This window comes from Lycorma delicatula, chromosome 3 (assembly GCF_047948215.1).
Source record: "Lycorma delicatula isolate Av1 chromosome 3, ASM4794821v1, whole genome shotgun sequence".
NCBI lineage: Eukaryota > Metazoa > Arthropoda > Insecta > Hemiptera > Fulgoridae > Lycorma > Lycorma delicatula.
The window spans coordinates 224,027,017-224,051,496 of record NC_134457.1 but is presented as its reverse complement, the minus strand read 5'-3'; the positions used below and the strand labels follow the sequence as shown (position 1 = coordinate 224,051,496).

The window sequence follows — 24,480 nt, the reverse complement described above, 5'->3', positions numbered from 1 at the left end:
GTCTGAAATTGTATATGTGAAGATTTGATGAAGATTGGTTGAATCGTTCTTAAATTACGCTCAATATAATGACGGAAACAGACAACGTAACCTCAATTTGAAGTTATGTTGAGTTTGTATCGGTGTGTATTTTTTATACGCGTTTATGCAGTGAATCATAGTGGTGAACAAGTTTTAACTTCGTGCTTGTATGTAGGATTTCCTCGTTATTTTTAACTATTTCATAAAATTACGGTTATAATAATTTTATTTTTTTATAAACAATAGATATATTTTAATATTAAAAAATAAATAAATATATATATATGTAATACCTCTTTTAATTTTCTCATTTAATTTGTTTCGTATATTTTTCGCGCAAAAAATTATAGAAAGAAAAAGTCAAATTTTTGCACAAAAATGCGCAAAAATTTTTAAAAAATTTCTATCAAAACCTATTTTTAATGCCTTTACGGTATTTATTAACGACTTTTTTTTTTGATACGGGCTACTATTTTTACAGACTGTTTATATTTCAAATAAAGGTAAAACAGAAAAAAAATTAAAATGCTTTTTGCTAAATTAATAACCACAATTTTATAAAATGTATTGAAATGAAATAATAATACTATTCAATTTTACATAAATTTTAATTTTTTGAAGTAGTCCTCAAGGGTAATGGTTATTAAATTCTCGCTAATGTTTGGTTTTAATTTTAAAATATTTGGAGACGATGTTAAGTTGCATAGTATTCTTATTTTACCACAATAAGAAGTACGTGTTCAGTGAAAAAAATCAACGAGCAAAATTAAATTTGCTAATTGTGCCGTATAAAAAAGTACCGTATTTGGAACAGGCTGGATAAAGTATCTATAAAAAACGTGTATTAGATTGATTTACTTCGAATTTCAATTAAATTAAGAGATAATCCATCAAATTGAGCGATTATTAACATCTTTTTTCCATAATAACTGGGGATTTTCGGAAAAAAAAGATGCTTCTTTCTGAAGCATTTAACTACGATAGAGCGTTGGACGGAGTAAAGAGAGCATTTACTATTAAAACATTCCAAAAAAATGACGATAATTTAACGGTCGTACAACGGTTCTTTCTAGTCGTTTCAACATTCATCGGAATGATGCGGTGTCGCCAGATTACGTCATTGAAGTCTGGTCGCATTATTTTTAATACCGGTTTAGAGTTGAGCAAGAAGCCTTCTGGTAAACGAAGGAAAGTGCACGAACGCTTTTAAAAATAGATATCGTAAGAAGTACAATGCTATACCCGTTATCATTCGGTTCACTTCACTTGTCGAATACCACTGTAAAGGATTCTTCATAAGGCTGTATTCACATCAATCCATATAAAATTCAAGTGATGCATTAATGGGTTCACTTACGGTCAATTTTCCTGTCAACATTTGAATTATAAAATAGTAACGAAATTGTTACAATATTATTAAAAGATGAATGAAATTTTCTCCTTTATGGATATGTGAATAAATAAAACTTACGATATAGGTAAAGGCAGTACTAAAGAACTACGGTTTAGAGCGTACCGTACGATGTGGAGTAGCATAAAATAGCTGTAAAATAAGTCCATATGTTTTTGAAGACAGCGATGGGAATGCTGTTAAAGTTGCCACAGAGCGATATGTCCAAACGATAGAAACCTCATGTCTGATTTTTCTCTTCTCAAACGGCGGGGAAACACCTTAAATCAAGCCGTTCTTTCGGTTTCAATAGGATGGAGAGACCGATGATCGCTTTCAGATCGCGTTGTCTGCAGAGATACTTCTCGGGTAGCGAGCATGCGATTTTTCTGCGGGACTGTTTGACGAGTAAGATATTCAGAGATCCACCCCGCGTTACGTTAAAGAACTCAAAGGAAACAACTTTTCGCAAGTTTCTTCAATTTCTGTGCATAAATAACGTTGTGCGATGGAAGACATAAAAACTCAACTTGAAGAATTTGCGTACCGAAATGGAGACCCTGTTCAAAGTATGGTGTAAAGAATTTAGAATTTTTTAAGGTAAATTTGAAATATTTTTCAAGCTAAGTATTAGTAATGAACTGCCAAATTCTTAGTAAACGTGAAATAAAAATTATCTTTATTAGTCACCTATTATAAATTTAAATATTATAAATAAAACAACTGTCAAATATTTTATTTAAATTTGTCACATATAAAAGATTTAGCTATATTTTATCGGAACAGAAATTTAAACACTTTTTAAGAAATTGTATTTATCAAAATCACACGATTTTTAAGTCTTTAATATAGATTTAGAAAAAAACCTTGAGTTTGATCGTTAATGTTACCTGCGAATTTACGAATCTGCAAATGAACTGGAAGAATTTCTTCTTTTTTTTGGAGCTTTAAAAAGTTTTGGAGCTATTTTTTTGTTAATGCTGGTATAAATCTTAATTGTGTGTGTATGTTTGTGTGCGTGTGTGAATGTGTGTGTGTGTGTGTGTGTGTGTGTGTGCACGTTTGTGTAATACAAAGTACTAAGTATGAGCATTCACAAAAGATTCACAAAAGAGAAAAAAAATACTTTTACTTGCTAAAAATAACTGAGAAAAATTGTATCATATTATTCAATGTAGATTTAGAAAAAGGTTAATATTTTTATTTAAAAAATTACTAACTGTTTTTGAAAAATCCGTTCAGAAAATTTTCAAAAAAGTGATTCAGCGTGTCAGTAGGTAGCAGTTTCTTAACATGTTTTTACCGACATTTCGAAGAAAATTACGGTGTTATTTTATCGAAAATAATACCATAGTATTATTAAGAAAAGTACGATGAAAATTTAATAAAAATTAATCGAGTCACGCTCAATTTAAGGTCAACAAAATTTGAGCGGGGCAAGTTAGAAGCCTCGTTCATTATGATGCTACTAGTTAATAATTTAATTGCCTTATAAACAGAAAATATAATATATTATTATTAAAAATTTGTACCTCTTTTAGTTTTCTCTCTGTTTTTTTGTAAAATCTTAGATTAGAATGACTTGATACATTTTCAAACAAAATGCAATAACGAAAAGTCGATTTCTTGTGCAGAATTGCACAAGAAGTTTTTTTAATAACCGATTTATTTCTGATTTTTGTTACATCATTACGAAACTAGTCTTGTCCAAAGAATAAGACAAAACATATTTTAAATCTGCTACAATTAAAGATTTATTACGGAGAAAATTACTTTTATATCGGTTTTTTATGTTAATTTTCTTTAAAGCATTGTAAAACAAATTAATCGATACGGATGAAATAAATTCTTACGAGTAACTTGCAAGTAAAACGGATAAGCAATAAAGAAGATTTATAACATCGAAAAGAAAAATAATAGCAAAGTTGTCAATAAAAAGACAAAGTTGGGTGAAGTGGGATCCGCCGCGAGAAAGAGGTAATATGAAAAAGTGGGTCGGGTAATAGGCGAGGGGAGTACGGCAGGGTGTGAGATCTTATCATTTACTGGCGGCGACTCAAAGAGATTTGAAATAATAAAAGAGACAGGAGGCGGTGAGTGCGGTTCATCTAGATCCCGAGTATAAGTATTTAAAGAAGAACGTGTCCGGATATCCAAACACAAAGTCCCTCGTATCTCCCACATGTTATTTATTGTATTCTCTGTCTAAAACAATGCTTTACAATGTGAAGCCGAAGCTCTCCTAGCCCTGATAAAGCGCTAAGAATGCCTCAGGTACTTTTTTGATGTACCTTCTTCTGTTGCACGCCTTGCATACAACTACGCTGTTTAATAGATTAGCGATCACACTGGAACGCGACGCGCGGGTTCCGCAAAGAGGATCTTATAAGAATCTCTCCGTGTCCCACATATACACATATACATACATTCATATATTCACAGATCCCTACCATACGAATATATATATATATATATATATATGTGTGTGTATAAAATAAGAATTTACATTTAAGTCTGTTATTTTTATGTTTGTTTTGAAGATATTAAATAATGAATAGAATAGGTAACTTTAAAAAACGATTATTTCTTTTTAAATATACGTAATAAATAGATAACTGTCCTGCGTTTAGATTAATTTAAGAATTAGTAGCTAAATAATGTATTTATCAAAAATATACACTTATGTTTAAAGATGGAAAGCCGATGTAAACTACATCGGCTTTAGTTTAATCTAAACTTTATCTGTAGTTTAATCTATTGGTTTTTTTTTTGTAAATGTATATACAGTACCTTAAAAGTAAATTTTAGATAATTTTTTTACCTGTTGCAGTTATGGTGTGCAAAATGTATAAAATACAATAATTATAATAAAAAAAAAGGTACACCCTAAATGTTTAGTTATTGAGGTGTGAATATAATGTAAACCTTATACACACTTATTACAATAAAATTCATCATATATATATCCGTTTAACGTTTATCTTTAAACATAAAAATCTTAAAAATAAGGTATTTTTTACCAGTAGATTCCGCCAGGTGGTTTCACATTTCATACTGAATATTTTTACATAATGTTTGGCGCGCATAAAAATATTCCTTTAAAAATTTTGAAAATTTTCTGCGTTCTGAAGTATTCTATTTGTTTTATTCTAGAAGAATATCAACCGTTGAATATTTCATCCGTATAACTGTACCGCTTTCAATAATATCATAAGTTGTAATAAAAGCCTAATCGACACTAAAGAGATGTACCGGCTATGAATCGTGAAATAAGCGGGCTATTTACATTCCTTTTCATAGGGCTATATCGACGACTAATTATTCCGTCATAACCTGGGACATAATTATTTTTCAATAATGTTCCGAAAAAAATAATCGGCGTAAAATATTTGTAATTAGTACTCGGCTAGTATTACCGATTATAAAAGTAACCGATAAAGCGATAAAAAAATCTATATCCGATACAAAAATCGGATTAAAAAAGTTATAAAAATTGCAACCGGTAGTTACAAAGCAAGGAAGGATACAGTAATATGAAAAGATAACGATAAAACTTTGAATCGCCACCGTTCGTAGGAAAACAAAACGAGGCAGACCAGATGGCAGATGTACGGATGACATAAGAATAATCATAGGTGCGAACTGAACGGCGCTAACAACGAGTGGAAGAACAATTAAAGAGATCTACAACTGCAGTACGAAACGGATAATTCAAAAATGAAAAATAAAAAAGAGGAAGGGATGAAAGAGAAGAGGAAGAAGGATGAAGAGAAAGAGAAAAGAGGAGAATGTAGAAGTGAAGGGTGTACTCAAAATCCTTTGAAATTTTATCAAATCAAGAAAAATTGGAGGTCTGTTTGACGTTATGACTGGAGTAAAATATAATACTATATATAGAGGATCTCGTGAAATATAAACTCAAAGAAAAAAAAAGTTATAATGTAGAATAATTAATACGCTGTTGTGGAAATATTTCTTAGTCTAATGTAATACAAAATAAAATAAGGTGTTCAAAATGATATATATTGAGGCGGTAAAGAATGAAAAGGGACGTCACGCGGTTGTATAGGCAGACAACAGACGAGATACTGAACCGGTTTTTAACTCTCCTTATGATCATATCATTCATAATTCAACTAGTTAAATTATTTACCGACTAACCACTACTGAATATACTACATACTCTACATACTAGTAAAATATAATACCGGACAATATAAATATTATAAACGTTTTCATTTATTAATTTAATACCGCTTAATTTTTATACTTACGGTATTTCATTTCCTTTTTATTACAAAATATTAAAAGTTAAACGTGTCATTACAACTACAGCAAATTTTTCTTTGTACAAGTAATAAGCATTCCAAAACGACACGAAGTTATAAAATTATACAACATTTAATTTATACAAACGTAATAAAAATACTTGCAGGCATTATTAATATAATGCACTAGCTGGTAATAAAGTTAAATAACAATCTTATAATAATGCGTTACGATTTCCTTAATTATATTATTCATACAAAAATATTATACAGAGTAAAACCGGTAAAATTTACTACGTACTGAATATAACAGCTTTAATTACGCGAATCAAAATTTATTTTAATTGTATTTTTTGTTGTAATCGGTTTACCAAAATTTCTTTAAAAATGAATTGCAACGAATCGTTAAATTATTTTTTTCTTTATTTAGAAAGGATTTGGAAGATCGGTTTTTACTATTTACGATTGACTTATCCTTGGATTTACTGAGCAGCAATTTAACTTGAAATAATCTTTAAACGGACTTAACGACAAATTATTCCCTGCCGGATCCTGCAATTTTACAATTATTTTGAGATCTTTGATTTTAAAATAATAAAATCGGTTTTATAAAATTCTGAAATCGCGCATACACGTGTGTTTGGTTTTACATATCAGGAATAGTTTAATAATAATAATAATAATAATAATAATAATAATAATAATAATAATAATAAAACACACACACACACACACACACACACACACACACACACACACACATGTATATATATAAAATAAGATTTAGTGAAGGTGCGGTATTGGTATAGAAATTTATTAAATTACAACAATCAAGCGGTTTCGACATTATGACTTCGTCAGGAGAACGATAAAATAAAATTAATTCACATAAATAATCTATTTATTTTTGTTGTAGAAAAAAACGGTTTATTGGATCCTTTTTGATTTGTTTTAATTTAATTTTTCATATTTAGCGAGTGACACAACAAAAAAATATAATATTTAAGTTAATTTATACGAATAATAGAAATATCTTATTTGTATAATACTTTTATAAATCCACTTAATATTTATATGCCCGACTATCATTTTTACTTAAAGTAACTGTATATTTATAACAACTAAAGGCGGGGCAAAATGGTAATAGAATCAAAATTAGAAGAAACTGTTGTAAGAATAAAATTAATAAGGAATAAAAGTAAGTAGCGAAAGAATGTAAAGAAGTCGAAGGTTAAAAGAACGGACTAAAGAAATAGAACAAGGATTTACATTATTAGTAATGAAATAAACTTACAGATATACAAAAAAAAAAAAAAAAACAGAGAATTCTTTACTTAAAAGAAAAAAACTAGTTTTTTATTTTGTTTATAAGGATGAATAAAACTTTAAGATAATTTTTTACCGATTAAAGGTAAACCGAATGATCAAAAAAAAAAAAATAACGCAAAAAGTTAAGGCAAAAAGAAGAGGCAACGAATTATTACAAGATTCGTAATACTTACGTGCTGAAATCTGTATAAAACAATATATTCTAAAAACGATTAAGTAGATAATTAAAAGATAAAATATATATAAAAATAAATAAATAAATGCGTAGAAATAAACGGACCGACCGTGACCTACTTGTATCAAAACAGGAAAATTCAAAAACGTACACTAACACAAGAATAAAAGTAAAAATATTATTAAATGAATATTCAAAGCTCTTGCGTGAAATAAAATTGTAAATTTTATCGAAGTAAGATTAAATATTTTAAGATGTAACGAATTTCAAAAACTGGGAAAAATATTACTTAACTTTCCTGCATTTGAATGTTATTTAAAACGTAACACCTCTCCCAGTAAAGCTAAAAAGATTTCATTATAACTTTATTTATTTTTAATTAAATACGTATTTAATCCCAAAATTCGTGAAAATAAAAGTATCCTAGATAAAAAAACCGTTTTGAGCTTTAAATAAATCATTTAAAAACTATGTTACGAAGTTAAAAAAAATTATTCACCAAAAACGTCTTACTTCTTATTCAGATGTTAACGTTTGAAACTTATTTCTACTGTTACGGTAGAGCCGTTTAGAATAGAGTTCAAATCATTACGTTGAAAATGTTAAAATTTTGAAACGTTTGTAGAATTTTTAGAAATTTGGCTGTATTACATATTATTCACGTGATACGATCTAAGGATCAAACTTTGATTTTATTTTTTGAATGATGAAAAAACCTTTACGATCGTTCACTTTCATCTTTTTAAAATTGTTTCTGACCGAAAAACGCCTCGATAGGTGGAAATAATATTTTTGATTAATTACAAAGATTTTGTCATTGTACTAAAATTGAGCAAAAATTCAGTTTAAATTCAATGTATTTTCAATTGGTACTTTAATCGTGGTATGAGAAATAACATTTTTGATATTTTAGATTGTTGGACAGGTCAAGCTGTTATGAGCCCGGGCTTCACTACCGTAGCGTCAACACAAGGGAAAGCTCAGTACGTGTACTAGTTCGCAGAAACAAAATATGTAACTGTCGTACAAAGAAATTATACGCGAGTATGTCGAAGGAATTATTCGAGTGAAAATCATACGTAAGTGGTAAGAACAGTTTTTGGGAACCGGAAGCGTTTTGAAAGGACCCTCAACGGGTTCGACGCAGTTCGTGCCGTTAGTCGTGAACTAAACATTCCTAAAAGCATTGCCCATAAGAAGAAAGTTTCAGTCGGCAAGCAACTGAAACTTCCTTCTTATAACCTGCATTTACTCCGTCAAATTACGCGTAACAATAAGCCACAAACAGATCAATCGGTAACGATCATGATAGATTTCATTTTTGTTAATGAAAACTTCCCACAGGACATTTTATTTTTCATATATTACATATATATATATAAGATTTAATATTCGTGGAATTGTCATGATTGTCGATTTTTTGTAGGTCAGAAAATCCACACCGATCGGCGGGATTCGTCTGCAACTGTTCGAAAGTAAATGTCTGGGTTGTTATCATGCAAAATCGAATTTTTGGGGCAATTCTTTACCGTGAACAGACTATTTATTACGGGCATAGTGTACGCGAACATGTTAGAGAAGTTTCTGTTTTCGCAGATTGAAAATACGGAGGACCTAATTTACCAGCAGGTTGGAGTCAATCCGCATTACACGAATCGTGCGGACTGCGCTTAAGGTTTCCAGAAACCGGATGACAAAGAATCTCCCATCGTTTGACCACCACACAGTTCCGCTTTGAAGCCGATCGATTTTTTCTTTTGGGGCTACGTAAAATATATCGTATATGAAGAAAAAATCCAATCGCTTGTTCACCTGAGCCGAAGAATAACATCAGCTGTGAAAGCGATTCTACAGAAATACCCGCGATAGTGTGGAATGAGATTGATTTGACGTCTGGAGAGCTGTAAACGATGCTCGTATTGAGTTGCATTAAGGGGTAAAAAAGAAATTAAACTTTGTACTTTCACGTAATAAGACACGTACTTTTGTATTTCTAAAATCTAATGAATTAAATTTAATTTAAAACCGAGGAGTTCTTTTTCGGATACCGGGTAGCAAATCGGCTAATTGAAGAAGCAGTCGCTCGCTTCATTCCTATACTACTAAGTCTAGCATAAAATCTGTGGTTATTTGTAAATGATTACGTTATTTTCTAGCGTGACTCATTCGTATTTTACTGACGATTCACGGAATGTATTCTATAACATTAGAATACAGTAATTAATGTAGGACGCGCAAGGTAAAAGAACTGAAATTCAAATCGATATATAAATAATAAACTCGGTTTTATGTTTTCTTTAAAACTTAAAATTATTATTATTTAACGAGATAAAACCTCAAGGTCAAATAAATTTTTCACACGATCCGACTACGATTAGAAATAACGAGAGGGAATTTTAGGTTTATTGAACTGTTAAGGCTATTTATAACGAAAGTCTCCGTCTTTTTATATTTACCCATATAAGATCAACAATACTTTCATTTTGGGAGCTTAAAAAATAAGTACATTTTTTAACCGCTCAAAAAGTATTTTATTTCTATCTTCTCCTTTTTTAAATTTAGAAAACATATGCTACCGTGTTTGAAACAAATCTTGGATCGTAATATGAATTAAAATAAACATTTAAATATACGATTTTATAATTCTACTTCCAGTCGATGAAATATGCATTTTATTTTTGTTTCTTTACTGCGAATGGGATGTTAAGATTTATGGTGTTATAAGTTCCTTAATTATCAGATAATCATATCATATCGCTATTAGGAATGAACATATATGCAAATTTTGTCGGTTGAAAACGAGTGAAATATCGTTTGCAAAATTCTTCTGCAAGAATTGAACGTTAAATAAAATAATCGAAAGAGAAAAAGAAGGAAAAGTAGGGAGGGAAAAATAAAAAAAAAGAAGCTATTTCTAAGTAGAATAAAACATATACGTGCGACGAAGAGGACAGATCGAGAAGAAATATTAGAAATATAGAACCGATGAAAAAGAAGTCAAGTACGGTAGAGTGCGCTGTACGCTCGAACTGTTTGTTTATCGAAGGCGTGACGCGAATTGATGCGACTAGGAGGGAAAAGATCAACATAGTAGCGACAAACACTATCCATAAGGAGTAAGGAGAACCAGAAGTCGAGGACGGACGACGGATGGATGATCGGACGTATATAATGACATAATAATAGAATGTAATGCTAGTCGGTTTTATAAAAACAAGTGGAATAGCCGTGTACAAGTTCAATGGACATTAAGGAACTACCACCACCACTGTACTGCAATAGCCTACTGGAAACTGTTCGACTGCAACTTTAGTAAAAAGTACAAGTCAGATAGGTCTAGGCGAGTCAGCTTAGTCGAAGCTCTTTACCAGGAACCTGACCTTACTATCCTAGGTCATGAGATGTGCGTAACCTGGTCTGCAGGTAGGTAGGTAGGTTTTGTTACATTGAAAAATGTAATTCTTATACTATGACGCAACAGAAAAGAATCTTATATTAATCGATAAAAAATAATACACAACAGATAAATACTATTTTCAATACGTGCAGACTGTACGTAAAATATAAGTTTTTAATAACTGTAAAATATTCAGAGAACAGTAAAATAAGTTTTTTCATGTACGGTTAAGTAAAAATGTCTCCTGATTTTGAAATATTTACATTTTTCTGATTTAGAAGATGAAACTTTTATAAAAAGGAATTTTATTTTAAATTTTTTTATTTTTTTATTTTACTAAAGGAAATAATTTTGCAACAACCGACTTTTTAAATCGTTAAATTTTAATTTTCTGGACGCTATAATATATATTATTTGAGGAAAATATTACGATTGTAAGAAAAAGACCCGTAAGGCTATCTTTTAAATCTTTTTTTGAAGCCCTTAGAAAAAAAAATACTGACCTCCTGGATACGAAATATATATAAACGAATAAGGATTATTTGGGCCTATATTTCCGGAATTGTCAAATTTAAAATTAAGAAATTTGGTGTTACGTTATGTGTATTAGGAAACTTGATTTTATTAAATTTTTGAAAAAATCGATTGAAGGGATGGGGAAATGGGGCTCCTCAATATTGAAGCTCCTTCAAATTGAACCCTTCTCAAGCTGAACTTCTTTCAAAATTGCTATGTCTTGAAAGTAATAAAAATCTTTGTTTCTTTAGTATATACGAGTAGAAATAACATCTCTGTTATGCTGTTGTAAATAATAAAACTGAAAATTAAAAAAAATATATTTATAAATAAATCACTTCACCCAAAAAATCTTTTTATAATTTTTTATTAATTTAATATTTCAAATATCAACATGATTTGTCTTCTATAAATGAGACGTAGTTTAGCGTGAACTTTTTTCTACCCTTATTACATGATTTTTAAAAGTAATACACTCTCTTCCTATAAAAATAGAAATTTTATTAACATTTTCTGTTCCATTTAATCGCCTTAAATCTTTTTTTTTATTATTGTTTCTAAATTAGCCGTTATAAATATAGAAATGACAATTATAGTGATAGATGATATATTTAAAAAAATTAAAATTACTAATTAAAATTAAGTAATTTCTTATCTAAAGGAAATTAAAAAAAAAACTGTCTACATTACTTTATCATTTAAAAAACAAAATATAAATACCTTTACAAACTCTGCCTAGTAATAAGATAATCTGTCCTGAAGAAGGCATTTATAAAGCATATCAACTTAAATTAACAATAAATTGGGTTTCATAATGAAAAAAAATATATTTTTTAAAGGTTATAATTTATTCCTATCATTACGGTACGAAAACTATTTCCATCCTAATAATGCCTTATTTGTAGTACATGTACGATATAAATGTAGTGTGTAAAAGATGTTTTACTGTCTTCAAAATTCTTTTTGAAAAAGGAGCAGGATCTCAGTTTGATCCTCTACCCCTGCTTACACACACACACACACACGCGCGCACACACACACACACACACACACACACACACACACACACACACACACACACATATATATATATATATATATATATATATATATATATATATATATATATATAAAAGAAATTATATAATACAGTATTGTATTATTAACAGATTACAGAAGTCATAAATAATTTTTCAGTGAACTTAGAAAAATTAATTTAGCAAACGCTCTTTCGAAAACGTTTTTCTCAGCATGATACCACTAAACCCTCTTTCGGAGGACCAACTCAAAATTTTAAATGAAAAGGGTAAGATTATGACAAATAATTATAAAGGGCAATGAAAATCCAATATTTTGATTTTCAACAATTAGAGGTACGACAAAGTTAATCAAAATCGCGGCCATTTAATTCTTTTTTTACTACTATTTTTTTAAAATAGGGCGTGCATTACATCCTGAGTATTGGTTTCAAGCCGAAAAATAAATTGCATTGTGATACGAAAATTTAGTAAATTTAATTTTTCTAGTATTTTTCTGTTAAGTATAAAAGAGTCTTAGAAGTTTCGATGTTTTGAAGTCGGCATTCAAAAGAGGCATTGTGCGCCTTTTTAATTTGCCACACAAATCAAAATTTTATAAAGACTTAGAAAAGTATTGCTATTTGGATTATAAAGCGGTTTTTGTATGTTTTATTATTAAAAATCTTATTTTATTTCAAAATATTTTGGGTGGTATTATTTAAAATTATATTTCTGGTAATATTTATAATTATTTTGATATACGGTAAGTTATTTTAAAGTCTAATCCCTTTTGAGTTATAACATCCCTTTAATAATTCCATTTTGCATAATAAGAAAAAAAAACGTGTTCGTTTATATTTAATTGTTATACGAGAATAATGAGAAGTATTTAAATATTGTAAATTTATTATACATTTCATTATTATTTTACTGTAATTAATATAATTTTATCTAAGAATATGTAAATTTTCATTTTTTAATGTATCTTTACCGGTAAATGTGAATAGAAAAAAATCAAAGCGTACAATTGAACAATTTTAAATTAAAACATTAAAAATCATGAGAAAACAGGGTCTTTGTACTAATTCTTAACTGTAAATAACTAATAATAATAATAATAATGTAAGTTAACTAATAGTTAACTGTAAATCTTTTTAATTTTTATAATATTAATTAACGCAGTTAAAATAATTTTATATTCTGAATGTAGCAATATTATTAGTTTAATTATACTACTTCTATAAGATTTAAACCAGTGATTGATCGATCGTAAATATTTATTCTTATAGAGCCATAAAACTTAGATATTAAATTATTCTACATAACTACTGGTATTTAAATAACCGATTTAACTTGGTCGTAATCTTTAAGTATTACATTTTAAAGCATCTAAAATTTAAAATAAAGTTAATTTTTCTTCCTCATTACATACGCACTCTCTCTTTCCCTTTTATGTATGTGTATATATATATATATATATGTATATGTGTTTGTGTGTGTGTGTGTGTGTGTGTGTGTACCCATTTATAATAAGAGAATGAATTCTTGTTTTATTTATTTATATATGAAGTTATTATAAACTGATCCCGATTTCAGTAACGAGAAAAATGCTAAGCCGGGATTAAAAAACTAGAATCCTCTGAGTGAAAGTCCCAGGTGATCGTCGCATCAAAAAATACCAAAAGATAACCTTTCTATGAAAAATAATCGTAAACGATTAAAGACTTTACGATTTATATGTTTATATTTCAAGGACTTCAGGTAAGTTGAAGTCGACTGATTGAAGACGCTAAACAAGTTTTAATGATTTCAGGTGTTTAATTTCTCTTACTTTCATCAAATGTAAGCCCGACAAAAACAAATCGATCGCTACATTCAGAACGATTAAGATCTAACTGTAGACCAAAGACTTCGACCGAAATCGTTAATCATAAACAGCGATAAAATCTTCCGCTTTATTATGATGAAGTGTTATTGTACGGTCGATACTTATTCTCCGGACGGTAAGCGGGTGTAGCTTTGAGGACAGCAGCTGCCGATGCGAACGGTACGTCGAAGAAGACCGAAGACGAAGACGACAGAGGTGGAAGGAACAGGTTAAGGGAGATGAATGGTGCCGGACAGGTCGATTGTCATTCCATCCGTGCGACCTGCCTTCCTAGACGAGAACGCTATGGACGTCCCCTGTTCTGTCTTGTCCTGTCCTGGACAATGACCTTCTCCAGACGTTCATTAACACCACCGCCGGCGTTCTTCACAGACCGGTAGCGAAAATCCTAGACAAATTTGCAGACTGGAATCTTTCAGCTCTCTTTACGTTCTTGATGAAACAGAAGCGGTCGGTTCGGTGTTACCCGAGGATATACGCATCGCAATGTTAGCCTAAGGATACGACTTAATAATTAACTTACTGACTATCTCGATCTTCATTGTAAAATACCTTAACAGGAAATAGTTTTTCTTGCGTTAAAATCAGAATCTCAAAAAAAGATTTCACCGGTCTGACTTTAAATTTCAACTACGTTTGTCGAAGTGTTCTTAGAGTAAAATAAAATTGCCTTTTTTAGAAACGAAACCGCTAGAGAAAATGACAGTTAACATAAAATATCGGCAAAGGTTTCTGCTCTACACTTCCATTCAAAATTAAGAAAATAAACTATTAAAAAATTACACCGCTTCAAACGGTTTGATGTTTATTTTTTTAAAAGTAATTCAGAATAAGTAAATGTCAAAACCTATTTTTCGTCGAGCAAGGGACGATTTTCCGTTAAATATTTTAAGTCGATCTAGGGAAAAACTTAGGGAAAACTTTAACATACGATCTGGATTCATATGACGATAAGACTTATACATCTTGATAAGATCTATATATGTAATACATACCGTTGTGCTTTACGAAGTTTATCGAGAAAACTGAATAATTTGTGATTTAAATATTACAAACGATTATATTCGTAACTAAAATTTAAAAATTAATAATAATAATATCTAAATTAATTAATAATTCTATTTTTATTAGACAAATAAATTCTATAAAACTCGCATGCGTAAAATTATTAACTGACCTGTTCATGCTTCTTTAAATACGAAAGGCGAGGAAACGCCTTATCGCAAAATTGGCAGGCGTAAGGTGTACCCTCAGTAACGCCGACAGTAAAAGATAATTCAGCGTCTGGTAGATCCGTAGCTGAATTAGGAGTAGCACATGAACTGCTGGGTGAGGTCTGTCCCTCTGAACCCCAAGATGAACCCCCCTCGGTCCCCAGCGCCTCTGCAAAAGAGTAAAAATTATAATTTAATAAAAAAAATAGAATATACTCTTAATAAATGATTTCTGGAAAATGTAGCAAAAATTTTAAATCCGATAAAAAAGTATTTTAAATCGTATTAAAATACACGATTTTAATATAAATACAATTCTAATCGATATTATTATCTTTATTTATCGCACGCGTTGTTAACGGTTCTGATGGATAAAGTTATACGCATCGGTAAAATTACATTACGTATAAATTCTTTATACAGGTACAATGTACAATTTTTAGACGTACAAATTACAGATAATTATGTATTTGTTTCATTTACTGTTTAAATTTTACGAATAATTTTCTTGTACGGTTCTGCTATATTTATAATTTGAACCGGTTTTTAATAATATTTCATATATCCTTAATGCGTTTGAAGAAACAAATTATTCTTTTCGTACAGATAATCCAAAATGTTATTTCAAATCGTCTAAACGTACGTATTATAGTGTTAAAATTATTTTCTTGATTAAGACATCGTGAAAATTGTCGCTGACGTTCTGAATTTTCACAGGTAAAATCATAAATACGAACGATTAAATAAAAAAATAAATAAAACGAAAATGTAAGAAGGCCTAAAGGCTATTTATTCAAATTAAAACTAATTCTTTTTCAATCTAAAACTTGTTTCTTCACCTTATTTGGAAATTTAATATTAATAATTTATAGATTTATAGATTTATAGATTAATAATATTAATAGATTTAAAAATTCATTTAACGGGCCTTTTCAAGATAATTGTAATATATACAAACCTGTAGTTTTAATAAGCGATCTATAAGTGCAGATTTTGGTCCGCTTATCTAAATTTTCTTTTGAATTTTTGCCAAAAATTAACAAAATTAGTATTATTTTCATGCGTTCAAGCTAAAAATTTGAACTAAATTTTTCGGCAGTCATAACTCGAAAACAAATAATTTTTGAATCTATGTCGGTTAAACGTTTTTTAATTTCATCGCTAGTACACGATCGTAAAATATATTTCTATTATTTCATCGCGTACTTTTTACATAATGCGGGAGATTTACATTTGAATCGAAGTATATTCGTAAGAGTACGTATACGATTGTGTATACGACTTAAGTGTTTACGACTTTGATACCGATCGTAGTACTCAACGTAAGGTAAAAAATGCACGTAAATATTAAAAGGGATTTAAAAAAGAAGTATTCTTTCTCACCCTGTAATAAACAGCCGTAAAAACTTTTACCGCATTAAGAATGTAGTTGTATTATTTAACAGTCGTTTTACTTTCATTAATAAAAATTAAAATTAAAAGGATCTGAAAAATTTAAATATTCATTTATCGATCGATTAACACAACTATTCTGTATTACACAACACCATTTCTAATGAATGCTTACTGTCGGTCTCGATTTAATGTAAAAAGTAATAAATACGGTTTAGATCAAAATAATTTTTTCCTAATTAAATCTATATTATTATTTTAATAATTTTTTCGGAACGTTTAGTATCCCACATTTGACAATACCGCAGGGATTATTGTTTATTTTATTTTTTTTTAAATCCAGATGTTAAAAAATAAAATAATCGAGAAAGTAGGCCAGAATTGTTTGGTAGTAAGGAAAAATATTTGATGAAAAAAACAGCTGCTGCAAGGATGCGGGCGATAATCACGCTTAAAAAAACCTAGCTGTTTTCTTTTGGTATAATCATCAACAATGAGACGTATTATATGAGTATATATGCAAATAAACCCAAAAAACTTTACGGTAATAAAGCGTAAGCCAATTTATACCAAGTACCCTTAAAAGAAATAAAAAACTTTATTTTTATTTATTTTTTTTTTGTAGCCGGCACCTAAATTAAAACAATTAACTACAACTTAGTAATTTCAATTTGGTCTGGATTTTAAAAATGTAAAATTAATACCGTACAAAAAAATTGGAGATCAACGTATTTTTTAAATTTGTTTAAAACTAACTACCGCTTAAACAAACTAACATTTTTACGTTTTTAAACCAAACGTTTTACGTTATCTTTTTCTAATTTAATCTTTATTTGGGGGGGGGGGGGTTGATTATTTTTAAACTTTTAAAACTAAAGGTTGAATCTTTAAATGATTGTAAAATTATTTTTCTTTATAAATTTATTTCCCAAAATAGAGAGCGTTTACACGCAACCCAAAAAAAGCCATCCAATTTAAAGAAAAATAATGCGCTATATTTAATTCGATAAGTTGTAAATATTAAAATGATTTCTGTAAAACAATATCGAGATCAAATTTTTCTATTATAAATCTTGAAAGCGTCCACCATTTTCAGCAAATACAAGTCTTTATCCCCTTTTTCACAATCCTTAACAAATTTCTGGTAATTCTTGAGTTATGTTGCTTTATAGTTTTCAGTGGAATGTGGATTATTTTTTAATAGACAACCTTTTGGACATCTCCAGAGAAAAAGGCCTGCAGAAACAACATGAGGTGACCTAGCCGTAAGCCGTAACTTATTACATAACCGCTAGCCATAAGCCTGTCGATATAATTCTTACACCGATATAATTTCTGAAAAGGTCCGTTGTCGCTCTTGCCGTGTGACATGCGGCTCGTCTTGTCGATATCGCAAATTTATCTCATTTAATCCTAAATTTGCAATAAATTGCGTTAAAATTTCTCGGTAGACGTCTGTATTAAGAGTGTTCTCAAAGAATACGATGCCGATTATTGTTCGCCTGGAAATTACACACCATACACAAATTTTCTGTGGGTGTAGAGGTCGTGAACGGATGACGCGAGGATTGTTGGAGCTCCAATAGCGACTATTAACGTAACCTCAAATGAAACCTAGCCTTATTTGTGAAAAATATATTATCTAACATTTTAACGGTCTCCAGAACAAACCGATTAAACCACTGACATTAGCGGAGCCTAGCGGCGTAATTCGTGCGATAAATGAATTCGGTTTGGCCAAGTTAAGTAGCCGGGTGGCTTTAAAGGCACTGTACAGAGATATTCCTTTTTGTTGTGCAAATTTTTGTATCGATTTGTTAGGCGAGTTTAAAAGGCTTATCCTAACGTTTTCCAGTGTTTAGTCATTAAGTACTGAACGTTTCCGGGTATCTCTCTGATCGCAAACAGAACCGTTCATCTATATTTCCTTATCAAACGATGAATTGAAGATTTATACGGCATTCCTATCCGGAAACTGCAATTAAAAATATTTTTCGCGTAAAACAAAAGATTTAGTTGTTAAATAAGTTTCCACGATAAAAATCCTTTCTTCCGCGTCCAAAACCATTAATTCTTAATAAAATACATAGATAACCAAAAATAATTAACCGTTCACAAAAAAGAAATAGAAAATTATATCGATCGATTATAAAACAACAAAAATAGAGCTGCCAACCCCTCTTCATTCGGAATTATTGTATTAACTTTTCTAAAAAGTATTTTGCTCGGATTACGTTTTAAAATATTCTGTACTATCACTTGAAGACTTTTTAATTATGTTTTATACTGGTTTCAAACTATTTAACGTATTAAAGATTTTTTAAATTTTTAAATAGTTTTTAAAAAAAACTTTTAAGAAAATAAATTCATAAATGAAAAATTATAATTTTCCTAACGTTAATGTCATTGTTGTCGGATTTACGCTGTAAAATGACAGTCGCTGTTAAAAAAAAAAAACTTTCTCGACGTTTGGATAGATTTTAATATTTAACCCTTCCTCCGTTTATAGATAAATTTGAAAATTATTATCGGTTTGCACGTTGCTTATTCGCTTACTGAACTAGTGAAGTGTAAAATAAAAATCCACCGCAATTTGTAAACGAGTAAATTTATAAAGATTAATGAAAATTATCCGTTAGACGATTCAAAAGATCGATCGTACCTTCAGCTTCTGCATATTCTTTATATTTATTTATAATTTAGATTTTGAAACGATTAAAACCGTGAAAAATACATTAAATTTATTTATTTATTTGCGTGAAGAGAAAGGAGACGAAGGAAACTTTTAGTCGATATTTAACTGCTATTAATGATTTTTAAAATGTTCCGGTGTAATTTTCATAAAATTGTACCAGGAATGAGGTAGAACAGTCGTGGTAAAACGAAGGGGTTAAGATATTTGGATCGCAAGAGAAAACAATTTGATTTTCCCCGCAATAAATAGTCTGCATAATTCCTTGGCGCTAATTTAAAAAAAATTTCGATCTAATAATTATAGATTAAAGAGACGACTACTTTATCGCTTCTATAATTTACGTACAAAATTTATAAGTAGTAATGTTACATTTAAAGAAATTCCACGGCAAATATTATTATTTAGCTATAATCATTCGTTCCAGAAATATTAAGTAACATAGACACCGACACATACGTTCAGAACTGTGCTCAAATTTATTAAACATTGATAAATTAAAAAAACAGGATATCAGAATCTTTGACAAAACTTACGTACGTATTTCAATAATTTATAAAAATTAATCGCAACATTTTTAACTTATGACCGATAATCTTATTAAAACATAGAATCTACTATCTATAAAAATTTATAATTAAATTTTTACGGGCGATAATTTATAATTTAATGAGTTTATTTGAGGTCGAGAGAATATTGTAAATTTTATTTTATAACGCATTAAGGAATACGATGTTATTCAATATCGTATAAATTTACATGTTTTTATATATTTAAGCTAGTCGTGTATGTAATTAAATAGCTAGAAAAGATTAAGTTTCTTTCTCTCAATGAACGGATGGGTCAATAAATAAAAAAAAAAAAAAATGTTTGTACAGATCTGCGATTGTGTTTTTAAATAATGGACCGGTAATAAGAAAATATTTGGTAATTCATCCTAGACTCTTAGGTTATTATCGTTTGAATTATTACCTTATCGTGATTAATGTTAGCGGTATTTACCGGCTCGGTTTTCATTTTATTCCACTTCGCATTTATATGATCGATATAATTCACGTTCGTAATGTTGTAATACGGTCAAAAGAAATAATCGTACGGTCAAAGAAAAAAAAAAAGGAATGTTCCAACAGCAAGCAAAGCAGTATGTTTATGCCGGGTGCAGGCAGAGGCTAACGGGCGGTTAAATAAGGCAGGTGTGGGAGGAACTAAATTAACGGCTTACTTAAAATTCTCGGCTCAATTTTCTTCAGTGTGGAGACCCGCTGCTGTGCCTACGTGTACGCCAAATTGGCTCTTCCTTAGTCCTGAATTAAACAAAAAACTTGAAGCAAGATAGAGTTGAGTTATTTATACCGCGTGGACCCCAGGGATCGCATCTTCGTCCTGTTAACACCGCCAGACCAAACCGAGGTGGCGGCGACAACTTACAACTCACCAGCACTCACGTATTTCAGTTTTTTCATCCGTTAACTCTCATATCGTTTCGCTAACTATTCGATGAATTTTGAATAAGTTTTTTCTTTGCGATTTTAAATCGCGGATGAATTACTACATTTCATTCTAATAAAAACGATGTTTCTATTAATTTGTTAGATTTATTTCTCAAGTATAATACTAAACAAAAAATAGAATTTACTGACCGCTTCAATTTCAAACACCTGTTAATCGTTAATCGTACCAGAGGAAATTTAAAAAGATATAATGTTTACGCACTCTTTCCGTAACTACAGGCCTACGACAAATTACAGCTGCCTTGGTCAAAATTTTGTACCGTATAATAAAATACCGATCCTTACCGGGATTCAAACCCACGACCTTGTTGATGAAAGGCTGAGCGGCTACCGCTCCGTTTTGAAGGTCGGCACGATTCTTAGTCGAAAAAAGTTATAAATTGATATTTGTTTAAGCACTACAAATAAAAAATTAATTTGCGATAATCCGATAAAATTATTTGGTTGTCGGCGTTCAATTGAAGAAATGTATTAGGAAAGGTTATCGTACGATCGAATAACATTCCCAAACCGTTCGTGGGATTTCTTAAAGCCAGTAAATGTTTTTGATCTGAGCAAAGTAAAATAACAATTTATAAGTTAAAGTTCTAAGGAAAGAAAATACAATGCACTTTTTATTACCGTCCCTATTATTATAGTACATAGAATACTAATAAGGGAAAGTATTGTAAGCGGTACAAATTTTCATCTCTAGAATTTTTCATTTGAATTTTTGTAAGTCCAAAAACGCCTAAAATTCAAATTTGAGGCGATTCAATACGTACGAAACATACACACGTGCCGCTCATTCATCGATGTTTATTTTGCTTAATATCTGTGAAAGAATAAAACGTAAAATTTCGTTGGATGACTTGTGCGTACGGAAGAAGCATCGATGTTATGAAACGTTTTTGAAAATCGTACTAGGAATTGGATATTTTAATTCGTATTTACTACCTCAAAATATATTATTTTGGTGAAAACTATACCGGGGAACTTTCAAACGCGATAAAAAAAATAGCGTAAAATATCGAAAATGTTTAAATAAAGTCGCCCTAAAAAACCAATTAAAATAGTCAGATATCTTTGGGACTCGTGGCTACTATTTGGACCCAAATACTATTCGATGGCTTACTGGGACATTTGAAATATTATTCGTTTTTTTTTTTTTTTTTTTGTCTTCAGTCATTTGACTGGTTTGATGCAGCTCTCCAAGATTCCCTATCTAGTGCTAGTCGTTTCATTTCAGTATACCCTCTACATCCTACATCCCCAACAATTTGTTTTACATACTCCAAACGTGGCCTGCCTACACAATTTTTCCCTTCTACCTGTCCTTCCAATATTAAAGCGACTATTCCAGGATGCCTTAGTATGTGGCCTATAAGTCTGTCTCTTCTTTTAACTATATTTTTCCAAATGCTTCTTTCTTCATCTATTTGCCGCAATAGCTCTTCGTTTGTCGCTTTATCCACCCGTCTGATTTTTAACATTCTCCTATAGCACCGCATTTCAAAAGCTTCTAATCTTTTCTTCTCAGATACTCCGATCGTCCAAGTTTCACTTCCATATAAAGCGACACTCCAAACATACACTTTCAAAAATCTTTTCCTGACATTTAAATTAATTTTTGATGTAAACAAATTATATTTCTTACTGAAAGCTCGTTTCGCTTGTGCTATTCGGCATTTTATATCGCTCCTGCTTCGTCCATCTTTAGTAATTCTACTTCCCAAATAACAAAATTCTTCTACCTCCATAATCTTTTCTCCTCCTATTTTCACATTCAGTGGTCCATCTTTGTTATTTCTACTACATTTCATTACTTTTGTTTTGTTCTTGTAAATATTATTCGTAATAGCGTAAAAAAATCCTTCGCTCTCTCCTCTTCCAACAAATCAAAAACCGGAACCCGATGTAGAGAAAGCAATTATTTTTTTAATAATTGTTTTAACTAACTACTTCTTTCAGGAAACGATCCAGAAAATGAAATATATATATATATATATATATATATATATATATATATATATATATATATATATGCGTACGTAAATTAATTTTCCATTAATTAAAGAAATCGGTAAATAAATATTTAAGAAAATAAGACTGAAAGGTCAGTAACAAAATTTTCATACTTTCACCGGAAGAATGATTAAATTTTAATCTCCTCACAAGCGCCGGGAAATTTTAGTTTCCTGTATTTTAATTACGATCGACTTATTAATAACTAGCAGTCGTTTAGTAGCGACTAAACGACTGTTCAGTACTTACAACTCGGTTAACACAACTCCCTAACGTTTGATTATTAATTTACATGACCGTAGCGATTTAAGGAAACCTGAAACGAGTTCCAAAATCGGTTCTGGAAAAGGTATAATTATTTTTAAGAACAAAAATCCAATGCCAGGCTTATTAAAGAAACTCTGGAGTCGATTTGCTACTGTCTTAAGCATTCGGTTAAGTACGATTTACATAATTAACAGCAAAAATAATGACCGAAACGAATAATGTTAAGCGATAAATTAATTAACTGCATTCTTTATATTCTAAAATCCTTAAATATATATATGTATAATATATAAAGTAGCGAGCGGAAATATTTCCCGAGCCGTTTCAGAGGTTTGTTATTAACCGTAAATTAAAAAAGTAATCGAATATAAATATAGGCTTTTAAGGATACGACGACTAAACGCAATATAAAACTACAAATAAATACGTAAATAATTTTGCACATTAATAATAGTAATATTATCTGTTTCTCAACGTAAACGAACACGCCTATCTAACAAAGGTGACAGATAACTGCTGTAGAAAAAATATATAACTGTCATAAAGCTCTCGTAAAACTGCGAAAATTATTGTGAAGTCGCTTTGAATACGAACAACCTAATTTCACACATCATTCTTTCAATTTATTTTTATGTAAAAAGTCATTCTTATTTGAAGGATGACATAGGCCTCCTTTTTGTAATAACTGTATAATCCACGGAGATAAGAATTTGTTGTTGATCGTAGTTAAAAGCATAGACTAAACATAAACACATACGCGCGCGCGCATACTTATTCCTTTTATATCGATGAATTTTTGAATTTTTTTTACCGCTGATTAGAAATACCGCTACTATTCCAACGTCGTGGTGGACAAGTAGTATCTCTGGTTTTCATCCGGAAGGTTGTGGATACGAATCCCGGTCAGGCTTAGAGTTTCTCATATGCTGTAAAATCTTATCGTACGGAGAAAGGGGAAAAAACACAGAACGGTAGTAATACAGCGTTAGTCCGTTGTCACCGATTCAAATAAATATATAAAAAAAATCGCTTAAATATTTTCAGAAAATTAAGTAGTATAAAACTAAACTTATTACTTTATAAAACAGCGTTCAAAGATTTTATCAAACCGATGTAGTCAGGGCTACGGTTTGACCTTCGAAATGTTTTGAAAGCTTGACGATCGAGCTTGACAAAATGGAGATAAAGGTGTCTCGTTATGTTTATACTTTGAAGACAATTACGCCGATCGAATTCTATTTTATCTTGAGTAATAATAGTTAGCAAAAATAATACCGTGGAGAAAGCGGGCTACTGTTAAACTCCAAAAATTAAAGTTAATAATATCCGAATACTTTTTGCACCCGATTTTGACTTAATCGGTTAAATATCTTGGCTTTTAGAGCGCGTAAAAGATA

General features: G+C 30.2%; 1 protein-coding gene across 1 annotated transcript in view; it reads right to left on the bottom strand.

Annotated features, from left to right (window-relative positions):
• LOC142321321 (zinc finger protein 423 homolog) overlaps nucleotides 1–24,480 on the bottom strand; it is a 124,881-nt gene that overhangs the window by 54,820 nt on the left and 45,581 nt on the right. The window contains exon 2 of the mRNA XM_075359312.1: nucleotides 15,181–15,386. Coding sequence (XP_075215427.1) covers nucleotides 15,181–15,386 — 206 coding nt within the window. The remainder of the gene's footprint in view (nucleotides 1–15,180; nucleotides 15,387–24,480) is intronic.